Below are 19,984 nucleotides of genomic sequence, written 5' to 3'. Positions count from 1 at the left end.
GGCTGGGGTTAGGAGCTTTCTAGTTTGAACTCGGACCCCCAAGTTCCTTCCAGCCTTGGGCAGCCACGGGAAGCTAAAAACATTTTTTTGGGGGGTCGGGGGGAGACCTACTGATTCCCTCACCTCACATTAGCTGTAGATGCTGCTGTCCCCTTTCCAACCCAAAATTTCTGGGAGAAGGGTTGACGAGAGCCTCCTAATGTGCCGATAGTATTTTTTAAAGTTTCTGTAATATTTTTAAATTTTTTAAAGAACCTTTCGCTCTTACTCTCCTCCCCTTTCCGCGAGCTTTCTTTCACCCCCCCTTCCAACTATCCCTCACTGAATCGTTTGTAATTTTTTAAAATCTCCCTCCTTCAATCGTCTCCGCTTTGCACGCCTCCCTGTTTATTTTCCAGCTCTGAGACTGGCTCTCTTCCTCTCCCCCTACCCGCTCTTTTTTTTTTCTTCCTTTCTTCCCTTCAAAAAATAAAAAACAACAATTTTGCACGGTGCCAAGCTTGGGAGTTTTCACATATTCGCCTCCCCTTTTCTGCAGCCTCCCTCCCCAGCCCCATCAGAGGAAATATTACAATGTTGCAAGCTGACGTAAGGACATTACAAGGAAAGGGCTACATTTCGGAGTGTTTATGAAAAGCCTCGGTACTGTACTGTCACCAGGGGGCATGCAATAGAATGCGTTTCGTCCAACATTTGGAATAATGATCATTTAGCAACCACAACTACCACTACCAACACCACAAAAAAAAAAAAAATCGAGAGAGGGGGGGAAAAAGAGGGAGAGAGAGAGAGCTTCCAGTGCGCTTTGGAGTCCGCGCCAGACAGAGGAGCCATGCAGCCAAACTTTCGGGAACCCTTGGTTATTTTTCCTGACATTGCAAGCTCGCCCTTGAGGATCGCTTCTTGAAATCTCCGGGTTTTGTTTTGGCTTTTCTCTCGCCCCGATCCTCGGCGACCTCTCCCGCCGTCTCTAGGCCTGGCGGATCGGCTTCCCTTCGGCAGCGGAGGAGAGGATCAGGAGAGGATCTACCTTAGCGGCGAGGGAGCTGCAGCGAGACGCCCTGCCTGCCTGCCTGCCTGCCCGCCCGCCTGCTCTGCCTGGGCTCTGCCTGCCTCTCTCTCTCTCCCTCCTCTCTCTCGCATACGCGCACGCAGAGCTCGCTTGCCTTGGGAGTCCAGTGTTGTTTTGAAGGGAGCTAACATGGCGACGGTGCCCGTCTATTGCATCTGTAGGCTGCCCTACGACGTAACCCGCTTCATGATCGAGTGCGACGCCTGCAAGGACTGGTTTCACGGCAGGTAACACAAAGCGATCGGGCCTCCCCCCCCCCTGCTCTGGGGCACACAGATCCCCCTCCTCTCGCTCGGGGGCCTTTCGCCTCTTCGGCTCGCTAGGGCACGAGAGAGCGAGAGCGAGCGAGAGATGGTGGCGGGGCTCGCAGGAGCTGCTGCTGCTCCTCCGTGCAGTTTTCCAACAGGCCTTTTTGGAGAAGAGGAGGAGGAGCCACTCTCCCCATTTCCCTCTCTTGTATTTTTGTGTGTGTATGTGTGTGCGTTGTTTTGTTTTGTAAATTGTCGAGCCCGGGCGCACACAATGGGCTCCCCCCCTCCCCACATCGGGGCTCTAGTGTCAAGGGGCTGCGGGTGGCGGCGGCGGCACTAGCGGGGCGGGGGGGGGGGAGAGAGCTATTGTCCTTTCCTCGGGGAGGGGAGGGCTTGGCTGGCTACTAGCTGAGGAAGGGGTTTTTATTATTGAGGTTATTTTGTTCCTCGCTCGCCGCCAGCCCTGTGGGGGTCTTCGTGGGCGGGTGGCCGAGGCGAAGATTTAAAGCTCGGTGCCCGCTCTCACTTTCTCCAGAGAAGGCATGGAGAGCGCGCGAGAGGGATATGAGGGCGGCGGGGGGGGGGGGAGGGCGGACTGTGAAAGCGCTTCCACACGACGTCTGGCCAAGGAGGAAGGGTCCCTACGGGGCGGGCGGGAGCTCCTAGGTCTATGAACCGGGCGGGGTGGGTGTGTGTGTTGGGGGGCGGGAGTCCGGCTTGTTGGCGAGCCCGCTCTCCCGCGCTGTCGGCGGCCCCGTCGCCTCGCGTCTTCCTGAGGGAAGGAGGGGCGGCCGGGGCTGGGGGTGTTCCCTCACACGCGGGCGAGAGAGGGCGAGCGGTGGCGGGGGTCCCGAGCGAGGCGGCTGAGGGAGAGAGAGAGAACGAGCCCGCGCTGCTGGGCTAGGCTTCCCCCGGGAGAGGAGCGGCCAGGCGGGCCAGTGTGGACTCGGGCGCAGCCAAGGAAGGGAATCCCCCGCCGCGAGGGCTGCAGAAGCCCAGAGCTGCTGGCGCCACTTTTGCTTGGGCGCGGAAGGAGCGAGCGAAACGCCAGGAGGACCCGCTCTCACCCTCCAAAGAGAGAGAGAGAGAGGCCGGGGGGTGGCAGCAGGAGGAGAGACGCTTCCTCTCCTCGGCGCCCTGAGGTAGCGCCGCGCTGGGCAGGCGCCCACAGCGGCTGCCACGTCCTCCTCCTGCACTTCGGGTGCCCCTCTTCTGCCTCCCCTCACTTCTTATTTTAAAACATTCCATTTGAAGGGGTGGGAAATGAATCTGCCTCCTCGAAAGACGCACACATACACCCCCCACCCCCCTGCCGCGGGCGGGATCCGCAGGAAAAGGACTGGGGTTGACTGCAGTTCTCTGGGATGGTGGTGGCAGCTTTGGCTGCGTCTCCTCAGCTACATGGAGATCGTTTCAATTCTCCCCGTCCTCAGTTGTTGTGGAATCTGAGACAATGTAACGCGCAGGTTGAACGGGGCGGGGGGGGGGGCTGGAAACTTCCCCGGCCACCCGCTCATATCTCTGCCCATCTATCTGATCTGTCAAGGGCGAGGGTGAAGAGCCCTCCCTCGCTCCCCCTTCCGTGGTTGCTTCTTGTCTGCAATTGTCACTCCACGCCGAGTCGTCCTGATTGCCTGATGGCAGAGCTGATGGTCCTGATCTTTGTGTCTCTCCGTGGAGGGTTTGTGTGGCAGGAGGCGGGAGGCAGGCGCGTCGTTCATAAATAAATAAAGAATGAAATAAATGGGAGCTGCAGGCAGGAGGGGGAAAGACTTCAGCCAGATTCCCTCGGAGGTCAGTCTTCTCTTTGGGAGGATGGCGGGGGGAGAAACAAATCTTGTGGATATTACCTGAAGAATGCCTCAGATGGAAGCAAACGCCATTGAAATGTCTTGGGCTTCCTTGCTGTGGGTATGAGCTGCCAAAAATAAGCAATGGTTTTTTTGTTTTTAAAATAATTGTTCTCACATGCTGCTCTGTCTCATGCAGATCCGCAGGACTTGAAAATGTTTAATGTTGTCTGGGTTGTTTAAGCTCCGGGTAGGAATTTCGCAGCCTGAGTATGTGAAGGCTTCTGACTGGTTATTTTCCTTCTGACTTGCTGCTCTTGTGAAACTGAACTTCCCTTGCAACTTGGTTCCTGACAGCATCAGAGAAGGTATTAAAGGCAGGTTGGTCCTCTTGCTTACGCAGGTTCAAGGGCAAGGGGAATTGCCTCCCCACTGGGGAATACAGAAGTTAGCTCGAAAGTAACAGTAAGGACCTGTTAGGACAACTTTGCGATTGCTTTCTTGATGTTGCCTTTTTTTTTTTTAATTGGCTGTATTAATTTATCTGTCTTATGTTTTTGTCAAGCACTGTGTGCTGTGAATTGCGAAAAGGCCACTGCTGTAGAACTAAGTATATCGCTGTCAACAGAAAACTGATAAGAGAGAAGAACTTGATATGATCGACGTTGGAGCTTATTTAATAGTTAGAAAGCCGTTGTGGGGTAGTGGTTGGCATGTCTGAGATGGAGGGGGGGGGGACCCAAGTTCAAATCCTTTCCCATTAGCTCACTGGGACAGTCACGATCTTACTCAAAAAATGGTAACTGTTATAGAGTGAGAGGAGTATGTGGTAACCAACCACAGACATTTAAATGTTTGTAGAAGTTTAAGGTATAAATATGCTGTGGTTAAAGGTATGGCATTTGTTTGGTCAGGATGATTTTTTTGTCATTATTTTACTTGCCTACATTTATCGTTCCCTTCGCCCCCCCCCTTGCACTCAAGGTAGCAACAATGAGATACAAAAATACAATACAAACAAATGCATTTTTCCTCCTGAGAAAATCTGTTCCTTCTTATGTTCCTTCTTATGTATGGTGCATTTTCCCTGCTTTACAAAGATAAACAAATCTGGCTTATCCGTTTGGAGGCTGATTATGCAATTGCAAGATGAAAACCTTGAACGAACAGTAGGGCATCAAGGCCAGTGATTGTTACTTGTGACAATGTGCAAGTGAGCCTTCTATCAGTGATAGCCGCGGCCTTACAAAATTACTTAAGGTAATTTGTGAGGGAGGGACAGTAAAGACCTTCAAATGCTTCTTAAAATTTTGAATGTATCCAGCTTTTCTGGTTTCTTACTCTTTATTTTAATTTTATTTATTTTTGTACTGTTCTATTTTATTTGCAGTATATGGTTGTGTTGTGTTTTTGGCTCAGTTTCTTCTAGTTTTTGATAGACTTTATTAAAAGTTGTATTTTTATTGTTTTTATGTAAACTTCTAACAGATTTCATTAAGTGACATAACACGTGCTTGTGTACGGCCTAGTATGTGACTCACTTTTATATTGTGTCCATGATATAATGTTTCATGCTCTCTTCCTGCCACCCTTTAACCCATTTTTAAGGGGTAAGGACAAGAAGGTTGGATACATACAGAGCGTATAAGCATATGCGTGATGGAGAAGACATTAGCTGGTCTTCTGTCCAATCCCATCACAAATAGAGGAATGTAGGGGAGTGTTTGCTTGAACCAGTCCCAGGTTACCTGTACAAAAAGGGGGTCTGTTCCCATCATTGTTAATGTCTACTTACTTTCCTTTCCTTCCCTTATACTTGTGTGGGCCTATAATGGCATGTATTTGGATAGATAAGCAGAAAATGAATGTGCATGTCCATCCTAAACAAGTCTTGTGTGGAAGAAGACTGAGAAATGGATGTCTGGGTAGGATATACAGTATAAATAAATATGAAGGAGATTGTGCAGTGGCAGATGTTTTCCCCCTTGTGTTTAACTGAAAATCATAAAGATATTAAATAAAAACAACGATGGGATGTTGTTATAGCTCTCTTAACTTATCATAGGAAGCTGCCAGGATAATACTCTGAACACAGGAAGTTGTAAAATCTAATCTGAAGACAAAAAACTGATGCAATGACATTTTCTCCAGAGAAAATAATGATATTCTTTTCAGTAGTTCTTCATTAGTTGCTAACATCAAAATTGTGTGTGTGTAAGAAAAAAGTGACATACAATTATAACTAATCTAACTGATGAATGAAAAACTTGTTTGAAAGTATACTTGATTATAGGTTTTCAAAATGTATTCTTCACATGATCTGCAAGTGAATTCAGCATTCTGTTTACATTAATTCTGAAAATACTGTTTGATTTGTTGCTATATGCATATATATTTTAAGCTTTGCTTGTTAATAGACTTCATTAACTACTATTAAGGATGAAGTGTGAACATCATAGTGTCAGACAAATACAAAGGGAAAATTGTGTAGACTTTTAGGACACACAATTCAGAGCCTGTGGATTTGTGATCTTAGTACTTGTAAATGAAGAGGTTCTTGTCTGTGTCAGGATGTTGGTCAGGAAAGGTGAAAAGCCACTTGAAAAAATCAGTAAATTTTAGAAAATTTCAAATAATCTATCCTTTGGCATTTCCAATTTACCAGTTTGAACAAATTAAAATCTTCCATTTCTGATGGAACATTTCTTTACCAGGTTATGTCAGAACAGTCCACGGCATTTAGTTTTATATTTTGGTTTAATACTGGCTTGCAGAGCTGAAGTCAGTTTGTCAGCACCCAGCTGAACCCCAAATAACCAATGCAGATTCTGGGTTCAAGGGTCTGTCAATTTTGTAGCAGTTTAATATGACTAAGTCTGATTGAAAGCAATAGGTTTTGAAGTTACGCACATAGTCAGTTTGTTTTATTTCCATATCTCTTGCATCCTTTGAGAATATTGTCCATATATCAAATGTTCATTCAGCAACCCTTAGCATGGTAGACTGATGTACAATAATGAAGAACATGCACTCTTCAATAGGTAATTCATTCTTGACTCAGCATGACTGATGACTAAATATTCATTGATTTTCAGAAACCTCTAAGTGCACACATGTTCTTAAAAACAAAAAGAGAGAGTATTACATTCATTAGAAAAATGTAACGTAGATGTGATAGCTCCATGGCCCAGCTGGTTCTCCTTTGCCTATAAGAAGTCTCCCATTCACTTTCAAGGGAGGAGAAATGCTGCATTTGCAGTAAATCTTCTTCAGTGAAAGGGCTTTCCTGTTTGCAGAAATGCTCCAGTTTTGCATAAGGATGGATATGGGTTTCTGGATTGGTAAATAAGACAATTGTTTCCAATGTGATAGGGCAGGTCTACACTTAAGGCAGACAATTTGTTCAGTAATGAGAGTTCCTTCTGCACAATCCACAGGCCTTGTAAGGATGTTTAAAAATGTATGTATCTCACATTTTTAAGGGGGAAAGTGTGCTTCAAATTCTTGCGCTCAGAGAGCTAATGCTGAAAATGTGAGGGCAACAACATTAAAGGTTAAAAAAATAATTGGTAAGAAAAATGTAGTTCATTTCAACTCCACTGTGATTTTTGAGTTCACATTTAAAGACTGTTGTAGAGCAGAGTTCAGTGTTCACATTTGACTTCTTGCAACGTAACATGTTGCAAGAGTGCAGCATGTTGTCCAGCTGCATGAATACCCACGTCAATGAAAATGATATGGCAATTATATTATTAGAAACAAAAAATGCAAATAAAGTACTGTATGGCCTTCTGGCTCCAAAACAATCTTTGGACCTAGTACCGGAAGAGTGAGAAACATACTTTAAAAGGGGGGGGGGTGTTTCTCAGAATGCACACAATTCTGCCAATGTAGTAAAGAATGTATAGTAGATGAAAGGTTGCCATTTCCCATTGATGCATACCTGAACCTTGAGTTCTTCAGAGGCGCTTCTCCAGGTGCTCTGACCAAAGGAGATGGAGCTCATGGCTATTAGGAAAAAAGACTTTTTTGTTGGTGGTAGTCCAACTATGGAATATTCTCTCTATAGAGGCCTGCCTGGCTCCTGTTTGGGTTCATTTCAGTGCCAGGCCCTTTCATCTGGCTTTTAAAATAAGTTTTTAATATTTCAATATTTTAAAATTATGTTAAATCTAGTGCTTTTATAGCTGATTGTTATATTTTAATATTGATATTTTAAGCCACCTAGATAACACTGTTATTGAGTGGCATATAAATGTGGTATGTAAGTAATTATCATGGGCATCTTGGTGTCATTCCTACTAAGGAGCAGTTTGGAAAGCTGTATCAGTTTATTTTCTGCAGAGGTTTGATAAGGTGAGATCAGAAAAGCAAAAACTATTGCATTTTCCATAAGAATCACATACACTGGAATTTAAACCCAAATTAGCACTTTTTGTTGGAAGGTTTTTAAAACTAAAAATGTATTACAGTGGTACCTTGGGTTACATACGCTTCAGGTTATATACGCTTCAGGTTACAGACTCCGCTAACCCAGAAATAGCGCTTCAGGTTAAGAACTTTGCTTCAGGATGAGAACAGAAATCGTGCTCCGGCGGTGCGGCAGCAGCAGGAGGCCCTATTAGCTAAAATGGTGCTTCAGGTTAAGAACAGTTTCAGGTTAAGTACGGACCTCCGGAACAAATTAAGTACTTAACCCGAGGTACCACTATAGTTGACAATGAGAATCAAATTCTTTGTGAATTTCATGTGGACTTCCAGCAATTATAATATTGTATGAGCATAATACTCTTATTACAATATAATCCCAATTAATGCACAATTCCCAATAAGCCAAAAGTCTGCAAATTTAGCTGATATGCTTTTTCTTTTATGTAAATCAGAAATTCATAGTAAGAATAGTGGGGTTCTCTCTCTCTCTTTTGCATGCTTTTAGCTTTTGATAAAAATGGCTGTTTAATATTCAGAATGATGGCATAAATATGTGAAATGGATCCTCAGATGGATCTATCCCAGACAGTTGTTGGGCAGGGGACAGGTTTCTAGTCCAAGTGGGAAATTGCACCAGGTCTCATACATACCAGTTCCAGATCCAGGAAGTGAAGTCAGATCAAGCCAAGGTCAAGTCCGCCTAAGCAAGGTCAGCCAAAGGAGAGGTCAAAAGTCTGAAAGTCAAAGAAAGAATCTGGGTAACACCTTGAATAGTTCCAAGGGGATCCTAAACTGGAAGGTAGACTTCTGTTGCATCAACATTTCACTTCAGTAGGGTGGTAACTTCCTTTGAGCAGCAAGCCCTGCTCCTCTTGAGCAGAACCTCTATTCTTAAAGAGGCCCAGTCTGTTTTAGGAAGCTGTGGACTACATGGGGGTGGTGACTGTAGTTTTACTGTGGCCCCAGAGCTAGGGCCCTCAGAGTCTAAAGACAGTAATGTGCCCTCACCAGGTGGAGAGACACTGGGTTCATGGGCTCCGCTACTGCTGGAACTACTGAGGAGGCATTGACATTACAGTCTGGTTCAGAAAGCACATTGTTCTCCAACACAGATAGATCCACTAAACCCATGTCCAATTCCCCTGAAGATGGGGAGTGACAAGACTGGAAATTGCATCTCACCGTTTTTCACCAAGAAGATCAGTAAAGCCCTATAGAATGTAATCAAATAACAGAGAACGGTGAAACTCACAGTAGCCCAATACAGTGGTACTTCTGGTTACGTACTTAATTCATTCCGGAGGTCCATTTTTAACCTGAAACTGTTCTTAACCTGTAGCACCACTTTAGCTAATGGGGCCTGCCGCGCTGCCGCCGCACGATTTCTGTTCTCACCCTGAAGCAAAGTTCTTAACCCGAAGTACTATTTCTGGGTTAGCGGAGTCTGTAACCTGAAGTGTATGTAACCTGAAGCGTATGTAACCCGAGGTACCACTGTATATAGGACAGTACAAAAGCCTGGTTGCAAAAAGCAGTTATAACTGCCCTCCTAAACATAAGCAATGAAGGAGTTATCTGGATTTCCAGAGGTGGGAGTTCCAGAGCCTGGGGCCCACCACAGAAAAGGCCCTTCTGAGTATTGTCATGTTGAAACAGGAGAAGGGGTTCTCTTTGGAAGATTTCAGTTCTCAGGCAAGATTATATATGTGGTCTTTCATGTAGTATAGGTAAAAAACAGCACTTTGGAAGCAAGTTGGCCCCCAATGTAGTCAGCACACAACCCCTATATTGCACTCACATAAGAAGCCTGGCTGTTGTATTGTGGACAACCAGACACTTCCAAATGTCTTGAAAAGGCAGCCTATGGAACACATCTTTCAAGCAAGAGGGGACTTAAGGCATGGATCATGGTTGCCAGATCAGAAAATTCCAGAAAGGAATGTAGCTGACACAACATTTTTAACTGTGCCAAGACACTCCTCGCTATAGTTGAGGTCCGAAAATCCAGGGGGCAGAAAGAGCTTGTGATCCTGGATAACTGGAATGTATTTGCCCTCACCTTCCTGTAGGTATATAGCTGAACTGGGCCAGAGCCACCAACTGAAGGACATAGCCTGGAACCTCATAAGTGTGAGGAAGAACCTGCCTGTGAGTTGAGAACTACAGGAAGAGTCTAGTTTGACTTCTAACAGCAGCAGCAGATTGGCATGCAGCCGCGATGACTAAATATTGTACAGGGCTAATATTAAAAGACTTTATTATTAGCCAAAGAGGAGTGGCAGAAAGAAAGAACATCTTTCTTTGCTCTTGTGGGAACAAGTTGCTCTGTTGCGAGAATGTCTCCAAACATTACACCTCAAAGCCGAGGGAAAAACAAGTGATCCAAAGATGTCTTAACATATGTGTAAAAACTTTAAAGAATAGGACAAGTTTGTTGTCAGGTTGGATCTAATGGTAGCAACTTGAAAAACCCTTTGAGGCGACAGTACTGTTGTTGTTGTTGTTGTTGTTGTTGTTGTTGTTGTTGTTGTTGTTGTTGTTGTTGTTGTTATAGTTATATTTATTACCCACTCTTCACCAGACGGCCCTAGAGAGGGTTACAGCAATAGAAAATACAGCATTAAAAAGAGTTTAAGGCAAATTACCATTACAACTAGAATGGGTCCTAAAATATAGATCTATGACTGTGTCTCAAGTGTCAAAGGGCAAGGCAAAGAGATGCGTCTTCAGCATATGGTGGAAGCTATGCAATGAGGTTCCAGACAATCTCTGTGGGAAGGAAATTCCATAACCCAGTGGCTGCCATGGAGAATGTTCTCTCCTAAATCCTCACCACCACCACCAACCAAAAGGGCAGAGGAACTACCTAAACGGTTTACAGGAATTAAGTTTATACTACTGTTTCCCTCTGACTATGATGCTGACTGATGAGAGGATCATAAAAGCAGAATAATATCTTCCTCCTCCAGCTGCCCTTCCAAATTTTAACCCACATTTTCTCCATGTCTCTGCTCCCAATGAGAAAATATTTTCAAAAGAGGAGATAACCCCAGACTGCTGTCTGGAGCAGCATTTGCCTATCTTCTTACAGCTTCTTTCCTTCTTACAGCCTTTGCCTACCTTCTTACAACAGACCACTGGTCATGCTGCCTGGGGCTGATGGGAGTTACATCCCAAAATATCTGACAGCAGCAGTTTGCAGAAGGCTGCCCTAGGCTCTGTGGTCTTCATGTGGTCTTGCAGTACTAGACCAGAGACTATGGGTTGTATCCAATGTGTAGAAGCAAAATGCTCCTCACAGAATTGGACTTCCCTGTCCTCTTTCTCTTTTTCAGTGTGCAGCCCCCCCCCCCAAATCTGCCTAATGGAGTTCACCCTCTGGAGCCAATTTTGCAGGGTGTACAGGGAGGTGGATGGGAGAGGCGAGGAGAGTGGAAGTCTGTTGTTCAAGTGGAATAATAGCTTTGGATACGACCTTAGGACTTTAAAAGGTGCAGTTATGTTCTATCTCTCTCTCACAGCTTTATTGTGGTCCATAGACCCAAAATACACAGTACAACAACAATATAGATCAACAGTTATTAAGGTGTAAGAGCAGCCTTGCTAGCCAACAGAGAAGCTTAGTTATGTTTATACTGTTGACATGACTGGTGTAAGTATTCCCATTTCAATGAATAGTAGTCTATCTCTTATGGTTAAAAGGTGAGCTGATGCAATGGGTGGAAAGCAAAACTCTTGTCAACTTTCATTTACTAGCCTTGGGTAATGTATCAATTCTACCAATCACAGTGGCGCCTTTATATTTAGAAATATGTATCCAGAGACCCTTCTGAGGGAAGTGTGGAGGGTGCCAATGTGAAAAAGGAGATTTTCAGTAGTACCTCCCCATTTGTGGAATGTTCTTTCCAGGGAAATACAGTGCTGTCAGATTTCAGATGCCTCGTTAAAACATTCTTGTTTACAAAAACCTTTGGTTAACTGTGATTATATGGCAGAATGATTCTGGCCTGTTTGTGGTGTTCATATTTTTTCTGGGTGGGGCAGGATTTGCCCTTTTTATAACAATTGATGAGCACTTTTTCAACTTTAATTTGCATTTGCTCTGTTGTAAGCAGTGTATATTCTGCAGAATCTGTAAGTCACTTTGAGATTTCCCTGTGTGCAGAAGTGATATAAATAAAAAAAAATGTTTTGTCATCAAATATGTATTTAAGTAGTTATTAAAACACAAACTTTTCTACATCTTTTCTTTTTTTTACTAACAGATTAAATGCGGAAAAGGAACAGTATGAATAAATACATGCCAAATTGGCATGGACCAGGAAGATACTGAACTGGCCACCCCAGGTGTGAAGTTTGAGGATGTCATTGTAAAACATCTGGCCTACCAGGCATGATATCATTCTAGTTAGTCTGGCTGCCACTGTGGTATCTGTGGCCAAATACGTCAATCTTGGATTGGCCTTTCTTCTCAAATATGTACTAACAAACAAAGCTCATTTGTCATTTTGATAGGAGACGCAATTATAATAGCATAATAAATAGGGTGCCATAAAGTGAGAAAGAAAGTTACTTACACCTGAAGTGTAAAGAAACCAAAGAGGACAGAGTTTATGTTTTGTGGCAAACTCTCAAAAGTACAATTGCAGCAAACTGCACATACAGCAAAGGGCCATGTTAATGCCATCTTATCCATTTTATGGTTTCATTTTGATTGGCTCAATCCCAAGATCATAACTCTGCTCCTTGACAACAGTTATGATTATGGAAGTTTCCCTCTTCGGGGAAAGTTGCTCTGGACAGTGTTGTGGTTTCTTCACCTTGCACCTTCTTTTAAAAAAATGCAAATCAGCTTTAGTATGATAATGGTTTTATAATCCATTGTTATTGTCGTTGCAGCAGTAAATTAAATATAGTATCTTGGACGAATGAGATCTCATAGGAAACATGTGCATACTGAAAGTACTGTACTTCCCTGCAGTTTGGCAGAGACTTAAAATAGCTGTTAAATGACAAGCTAATGTGATTTTAAGAACACATGTCAGACATTGCTAGTTCTTATTATGCATTCTATCAGAGTCAACATATCCAGATTCAATTGCACTTTCTGGAGAGCTGCTTCAAACAGGATGTCATTACTTGCTATGTGCAATTTTAATGTATTAGAGACTTTTTAAAATGCTGGGAGTTCTTTAACATGAGAAGATTATGAAAAAGATCATATCCTCCCACATATTCTTCTATGCATCATGGAAGAAAACAGGTAATGCAAAAAGAAAAAAGAAAAGTTGGGGCTAAATTAACTATTTATTACTGAGGTATATGATGATTTGAACCACCATTCTGGGTATATTTGCTTCACATGCATTCAGGTGAAAGTTGCCAGGAAACATGTGTGAGAAGTGAATTTTGCCAATAATGGCTGATCATTACTGGTGCTAAAATAAAAGCAATTTTCCAATATAACCATTTGTCCTTTAATTCCTGTGTAAAGTGAAAGCACAAACATATCATGATCTGTAAAGCAGCAGGTAGATCATACGGTTGCACACATGCTGTGCTGCAAGCCTGGGCACCTGTGGGCTTTTTTCCCCCAGGGGGAGGTGCAAAGTATAATATTCCAAATAAATAAATAGGACCTTGCATCAGAGAGCAGACCTACTATTTCTGGTAGATTTGTTTGACTGAGCAGTGGCAAGGCCTGCATAGACCTGGTCTCCAAAAACCTTGTATTCCAAGTCTACCCCTTCCTGTGTTATTGATGGGTAAACCAGCCATTTTCACGCCATGGTCTCCTCCATTCTTGCTCTGTCTTCCTTTATCTCCTTTATACGCCAGCATGGTGTAGTGGTTAAAAGCGGTGGACTCGTAATCTGGTGAACCAGGTTCGCTTCCCCGCTCATCCACATGCAGCTGCTGGGTGACCTTGGGCTAGTCACACTTCTCTGAAGTGTCTCTGCCTCACTCACCTCACAGAATGTTTGTCATCATCATAGACTGTTATTGCGCTAGCCATAGGCCATGGCATCATTCAGAAAAATAACAAAAGGAAAAACAGCAAAAACCATAAAAATCATCAGGCACCACACATACAATATAAACCATGGTCACAACTACTAAGATTGTTTGTTACATAAAATAGAATGGCAGAAGATTCTCTAGTATAATGTGCCAAATTAAATATCAGAATCAGAGTGTTTGTTGTGGGGGAGGAAGGGAAAAGGAGATTGTTAGCCTCTTTGAGATTCCTTAGGGTAAGATAAAGTGGGATATCAAGTCCAAACTCTTCTTCTTCTCTAGCCCATTGTACTGCTGCTGCAGTTGACTTCACAGTCCCATCACCACTGCATTTCCCTTAAAAAATGCCACCACCAAGCACATACAAAAATGCAGAAGTAACAACAATGGACTACACTTCACAATTGCCATTCACTCCCTTCAGCAATATGTGCATGGGAACACTGGGTTGCTTTGCAGGCCTGGCATAGACCACACCCTCTCAGCCATTCCTGCCCCCCACAATTTGGGTAGAACAATGGCCGAAGTTTTCTGTCTTGGCATCAACAGAGCAATTTTTAGAAGGTTGACAAACTCAGAATAAAACCACATTTTTAATGCAATGCATTAGAAAGATTGTGAGGGTGGGACCTGAACCAATGGATTCAATTGATGAGAAAGGAAATTCCCACTAAACACTAGGAATAACTTTCTGGTGGTAAAAAAAACTATCCAACAGTGGATGGCTACCTGTCAGGGATTTCCTAGCTATAATGACTATTGGGGTCCCATATTATAAATTAGTTTTTGTACTATGTTACAAGCGCTGCTAGGAGTCGTTTCCCAATGGCTTTCTTATCAATTAAAAAATTGCTGTGGCATGATCAAGTTTTCATTCTGAAAGTGTGGCCCAGAGAGGAAAGTTTGAGAAAGCACTGTAGCAACCTCTGTGGTCTAATGAGACCCAAATCTTGCTGAGCCCAATGGGATTTACTCCCAGGTTAAGAGGGCATAGGATTACAACCTGTTCCCTTTACATTGCGGGGAGGCTGTTTCAGTAATGCACAAGCACTTCACCCTAGTCTGTGTTGCCCTCTTTCCCCCACTGCCTTAGCAACCAGGAGGAGCAGGACCTCCTTGCTTGCTTGTCCATGGATATACAATGTCTATCTCCAGTGATCACGCACCAGTCTGGACCATGGCATCAGCAGGCCTTTGATTGCAAGATTACGCTGCTCTGCAGAGCCTGGATTATCATGACGCCATCAGAAAAATAATCGCATGAAGGCAAGGGCACATCCTGAGATAATGTCAGCAGAATTCCAGGACTTGGAAGCACAGGCGTGAATAATAGTTCACATGTACCTATTTCTGCAGTTTTAAAAGTTGGAAGTATTACGTCATGGTTAGTGTGTGTGGCTGGGGTGAGCTTTCCTCTTCATTTTTATGAATGGGAAAAAGTCATTTTGCACCACTTCTGCTGCAAAGTAGAATGATAGATGATCCCCTTTAAATACCAGTAATTGAATACCAAACTAAGAGGGAATCAGTTACTTCCAGTGTTATAACTCAATAGTTTTGCAGTTATAAAGACCTTTTTGCAAGTCTGTTTTCAGGATGGTGGTAGTAATTCTGCCTTAATAATTCTTTTTAATTCATAGGGGTTGTTTTTTTAAAAAAAATGATTGCTGTAGTGCAGGCTCTCCTCTGCCTAAAAAATAATGAGAAAAAAATCAGTTGGAAAACAACCACAGTTTGATCCATGCTAATGGGCAATAACATTGGGATAACAAGCATCTTGTAGGTGTATGGATAAAGTAAGCACATCAGTGGTGATTATGAAGTAGGTCCCATTGAGCTCAGCAGATGCGACTTCTGAGCAGGCATGAATAGGATTGCTCTGTTAATCGGTGTGTCTGAAATAACATATTCATGTTTATTTTTCATCAATTTAGTAAATGTTCACGAGTCTGCAGATGACTGAAACAGTTGAGGCAAACCACAATTTACTTCAGGATGGACAAGCAAAACACAATCATGTGCATCTCAAGGGCATCATTCAGTTATTAATGGCAGTGCATGTTCCTAGGCATTTCTGATCTCATTTTCTTCCGCGTGCTTATTGCATTTTAGTGTAATGCCTTGTTAAGAAATATTTAGGGAGCTGCATGTCAGCTTGAAGGAAATGAGTGCTGCAGACATGAGCGGCAATCTTTAAGGGTAAATAGATTTAGAAGTGCACAGAGAAAGAGAAGGAAAGCTGGAGTATATTTCATAATCAGATTAATACACATTAGTACTAGTCATGGTTTTTTATACAGCAAAAGATGTAACTAATGGATGTGGTCATTTCTTAAGAACCCTCCTGATATCATATTCTGTGTGTGTTCCAGCTGCACAGGTTGGTATGGGGAAGTCTCAGGTGTTCACGCTATCTTTCCTGCTCTCTCAACAAACAGGTGAATAAAAAAAGAAGCTCGCTCTTGTGTAAGGCATGAAAATGCTGTGATATTTGCTTTGCTAAAGAGGGAGCAATGAATTGCATAGGGTGCCTTAAATGTTACTGCCGTGTAGTTCGTTGCTCAAGCTAATTTCAGAAAATTCATTAGATGCTTTTTAGTTGAATAATTTAAAGCCACAGGTTGCACATTTCCAGGCAGAAACACAGCATATTTGGGTACACCATGTTTAGTCTGAAAATGGAAAAAAATATATGTTCAGGGGCCTCTTAGAGGCATGCTTTGAAGTCTTTCCTCCTAAGATAAGGCAGGTCAAAATACAGTAAATAAATTAAATAGACAATATGTATTTACACTGCTGCTGAGCCTGATGATACAAGGATGAGAATGTTTGCTGTTTCTAGAAGCAGAAAAATTCTGCACAGTAAGGAGATTGGGTCTTCAATTTTGGAAATATTGTATGAGGCAACATTGCATTGTGTGTGCCAGGTGCATGAGGGGTCTGGAGGACTGATACATTATAGTTATGGGCCACCTGTTCAGTATTCCTGGGGGTGACTAGAAATGTGTATTAACTAAGTCAATGGCATTGTCAGGTGGTCAATTTCGTATTGTCAGTAGGCCTATGGGCAAAGATCTTTAAATGCAGGTGCATACTTCTCAGCTTATTAGCTTAATGTTTCTTAGTCATGTTCACCATCTGGTTTCTGAACAAAAAACCAACAAACAAAGCCCATGGCACTTTATAGTTCTTTAATACGCACTGCTGCTATGAATAGAAATCATTGTTTCAGTTCACTTTGCATTATTAAGCTCGCTCTCTGTAACTTTCAATAGCATTCCATAATTTCATTTCTCCCTGCTATATATATATTTATTAACGATATATAGCACAAAGAGTGATAACACAGTTTAATCAAGGATGAAAACATGTACTATACCCAGGTCTTATTTATCAAACAGTTTGCCTTCCCATCTAAAGAGCCCTCAAGGCAATGTGCATAAGATTGCAAGGCGACGTCACGCACAGCATTCAGATGCACCTTTTTCAGAAACAGCATAAGGTTGTAGTTTTGTGGCAGAGCACATTACTGCATGCAAAAGGTTCCATTTTTAATTCATGGCATCTCTAGGCAGGTCTGTGAAAGATCCTGTCTGAAATGCAGAACAGCCACTAAAATAGATGGGCCAATAGTCTGAGTCAGTGTAAGTTTGGCTGCAAGAGGTAGACTGCTAGCAGAAGCCTTGTGTCAAATCTTGCAGAAAATCCAGTTCCAATGAATCATTTGCACTTGTTGTTGTTTAGTCGTTTAGTCGTGTCCAACTCTTCGTGACCCCATGGACCAGAGCACGCCAGGCACTCCTGTCTTCCACGGCCTCCCACAGTTTGGTCAAACTCATGCTGGTAGCTTCAAGAACACTGTCCAGCCATCTTGTCCTCTGTTGTCCCCCATTTGCACTTGTAGAATATCCATTGTGCAGCCACCACCACCATTACTATACCCAGTGATAGTTAACACTAGTATGTCAATGCATGCACACTACAGTGGTACCTTGGGTTACATACGCTTCAGGTTACATATGCTTCAGGTTACAGACTCTGCTAACCCAGAAATATTACCTCGGGTTAAGAACTTTGCTTCAGGATGAGAACAGAAATTGTGTTCCGGCAGAGTGGCAGCAGCAGGATACCCCATTAGCTAAAGTGGTGCTTCAGGTTAAGAACAGTTTCAGGTTAAGAACGGACCTCCGGAACGAATTAAGTACTTAACCTGAGGTACCACTGTACTGCTTGTGCAAAACTCTCACACTTCTTGCACTAAGACTTACCTAAGATAGCATTCTATATTCCTACAGGAGTCATTATGGCTAATTAATATATTTCATCCGAGGTTCTTGGTTTACATCCATTACTATTGTTGTTGTTGTTATTCAGTCAATCACTTAGAAGCCTATCAATTATTACCAATAATATTCTTTATTTGACATATTTGAGCCTGCTTTTAGGGTCAAGCTCTCCAAAGGGCTTTTCCAACATATAAATTCACAATACAAATCTTTAAAAGTTTGAAACTTTGCAAAAAAAATTCAATGCATTAAAAAACTAGCAGCAACAATATTGCTAATTGCAAAACCCAGTTAGCCTAGACAAACATGCCCTGCATCTTAGAGTATGCTCTGAAGGCACCTGAGAGCACTATCCTCCTGAAGCCAAGCCATCTGGGTCTGGTCCATGCCTGGTAGAGTGACCACCTGGGAACCACATATTCTATACCTTGGGTTCCATAATGTGCTCTCCCCGATTTGAAAAATCAAGAGGAGATCGGTCCCATTCACACCTCCTATCCATCTGGCTGGGCTGTCTGCAAATGACCCTCTGGATAGGAGAGGAATCTCAGGGATGCCAAGAATAAGTATTCTTACCTGGCAAACCCCGCTTGAAGAGATTAAAAAGAGTCAAGGTTTCTCACGTTGTTTAGCTCTCCTTTGAACTGAATGCTTTCAGTAAACCATTTGGGATGACATGTGGTTTTGAATGTCACCTGAAGTTACTTTGTAAGTTTGCCTTTAGATACTGAGTATATCCTTCCTTCCTTCCTTCCTTCCTTCCTTCCTTCCTTCCTTCCTTCCTTCCTTCCTTCCCATTTCTCCCATTCTTCGCATTACAGGAACAGATTTATTTAAGCTCTGGAGCCGATTTAAGCTTTTGCTTTCCATGTGTTGGCCCATTCACATTGCCTAGACTGTTCACTCATGTTTCAGATTTTCAAGGAGAGTAACTGGGACTTGTGAATTGGACTCTGGCTGCTTGTAAGCGAGTCAGGAGTTTGGTACAGCCCCCATCATATTACAATGAATTCTATACATTTGGATATCTTTCCTAGATGGATTGATAGGACAGTGGCACTGCTATGTGGGCACCTGTCACAGCTCACGCGATTGGTGTGAGTGTGCAATTTTGACTATGAGGAGACTGCACTTCAGCATGATAGTAAGGATCTAAGCCTAAGAAGCATTTGAGTTAAGCAAGATAAACTAATTGGGTTTGGAATTGCCCAAGAAAGATGTAAAATTATTTTTGTATGCCACAACTGCTGCTCGTATTTTGTTAGCTAAAAAGTGGAAAACCCAAGAATTACCAACAATAGAAGAAACACAAAAAATTCCTTCCAGTAGCACCTTAAAGACCAACTAAGTTAGTTCTTGGTATGAGCTTTCGTGTGCATGCACACTTCTTCAGATACACACGAAATGCACACGAAAGCTCATACCAAGAACTAACTTAGTTGGTCTTTAAGGTGCTACTGGAAGGAATTTTTTTTGTTTTGACTATGGCAGACCAACACGGCTACCTATCTGTAACTGCAACAATAGAAGAATGGCAGATGAAGATGATGGATTTTTTGAAGCTAGCCAACCTAACCGGAAGAGTCCGCGACCAGAAGGAGGAGGAGTATCAGGAAGAGTGGAATAAATTTAATGATTATCTATTTAAATTTGTTAAGTTAAATTAATTGAAAATTGCTTGCAGATACTTAATTGGTTTAGGATTTTATTTATGTTAAGTGCTGAATTAATGTTTAATTCCATAAGGTGAAGATTTAAGGATGTTAATGTTTAAGTTAAATTTCATAAGAATTGGGATTTGGAAAACCGTTAAAAAGGACATGTAATGAAATTCAACCAAGGAGAAGAGAGGAAGTCAGTTAACATATGATTTATGTTTGTTTGTCTTGTGTGTTGTTTGTTTGTTTATAATATTGTGAAAACCAATAAAAAAATTTTTGGGGGAAAAGATAAACTAATTCTAAGGCTGTGTAACCTATCATAGATAGAACTGAAGCTAGAAGGAACTGCTAGAGAGTGCATGCCAATTGCTGGAATTCAAATTTAGGCCTGAACGTTAATTAACCGAATGAGTCTTGCATCAGACCTTGCCATCATATGCAGCTGCCTCTTTGGGCGAGGCCACCTGTCTCACTG

The 19,984-nt window shown here is 42.7% G+C and overlaps 1 protein-coding gene across 2 annotated transcripts in view; it reads left to right on the top strand.

The window, feature by feature from the left end:
* Positions 1–361: 361 nt before the first annotated feature.
* The window catches only part of PHF2 (PHD finger protein 2), a 111,284-nt gene continuing 91,661 nt past the window's right edge, over positions 362–19,984 (top strand). Inside the window, exon 1 of one of the 2 annotated variants that reach the window (XM_081898307.1) lies at positions 362–1,299. In XM_081898307.1, the coding sequence (XP_081754433.1) occupies positions 1,202–1,299 (98 nt within the window). In that variant the 5' untranslated portion in view covers positions 362–1,201. Of the gene's footprint in view, positions 1,300–2,611; positions 3,231–19,984 lie in introns of those variants that run through there. The other variant, XM_081898308.1, reaches the window with a different exon arrangement.

This window comes from Podarcis melisellensis (assembly GCF_964234715.1).
Source record: "Podarcis melisellensis genome assembly, chromosome: 2".
Lineage (NCBI taxonomy): Eukaryota > Metazoa > Chordata > Lepidosauria > Squamata > Lacertidae > Podarcis > Podarcis melisellensis.
This window is presented reverse-complemented; position numbering and strand designations above follow the sequence as displayed.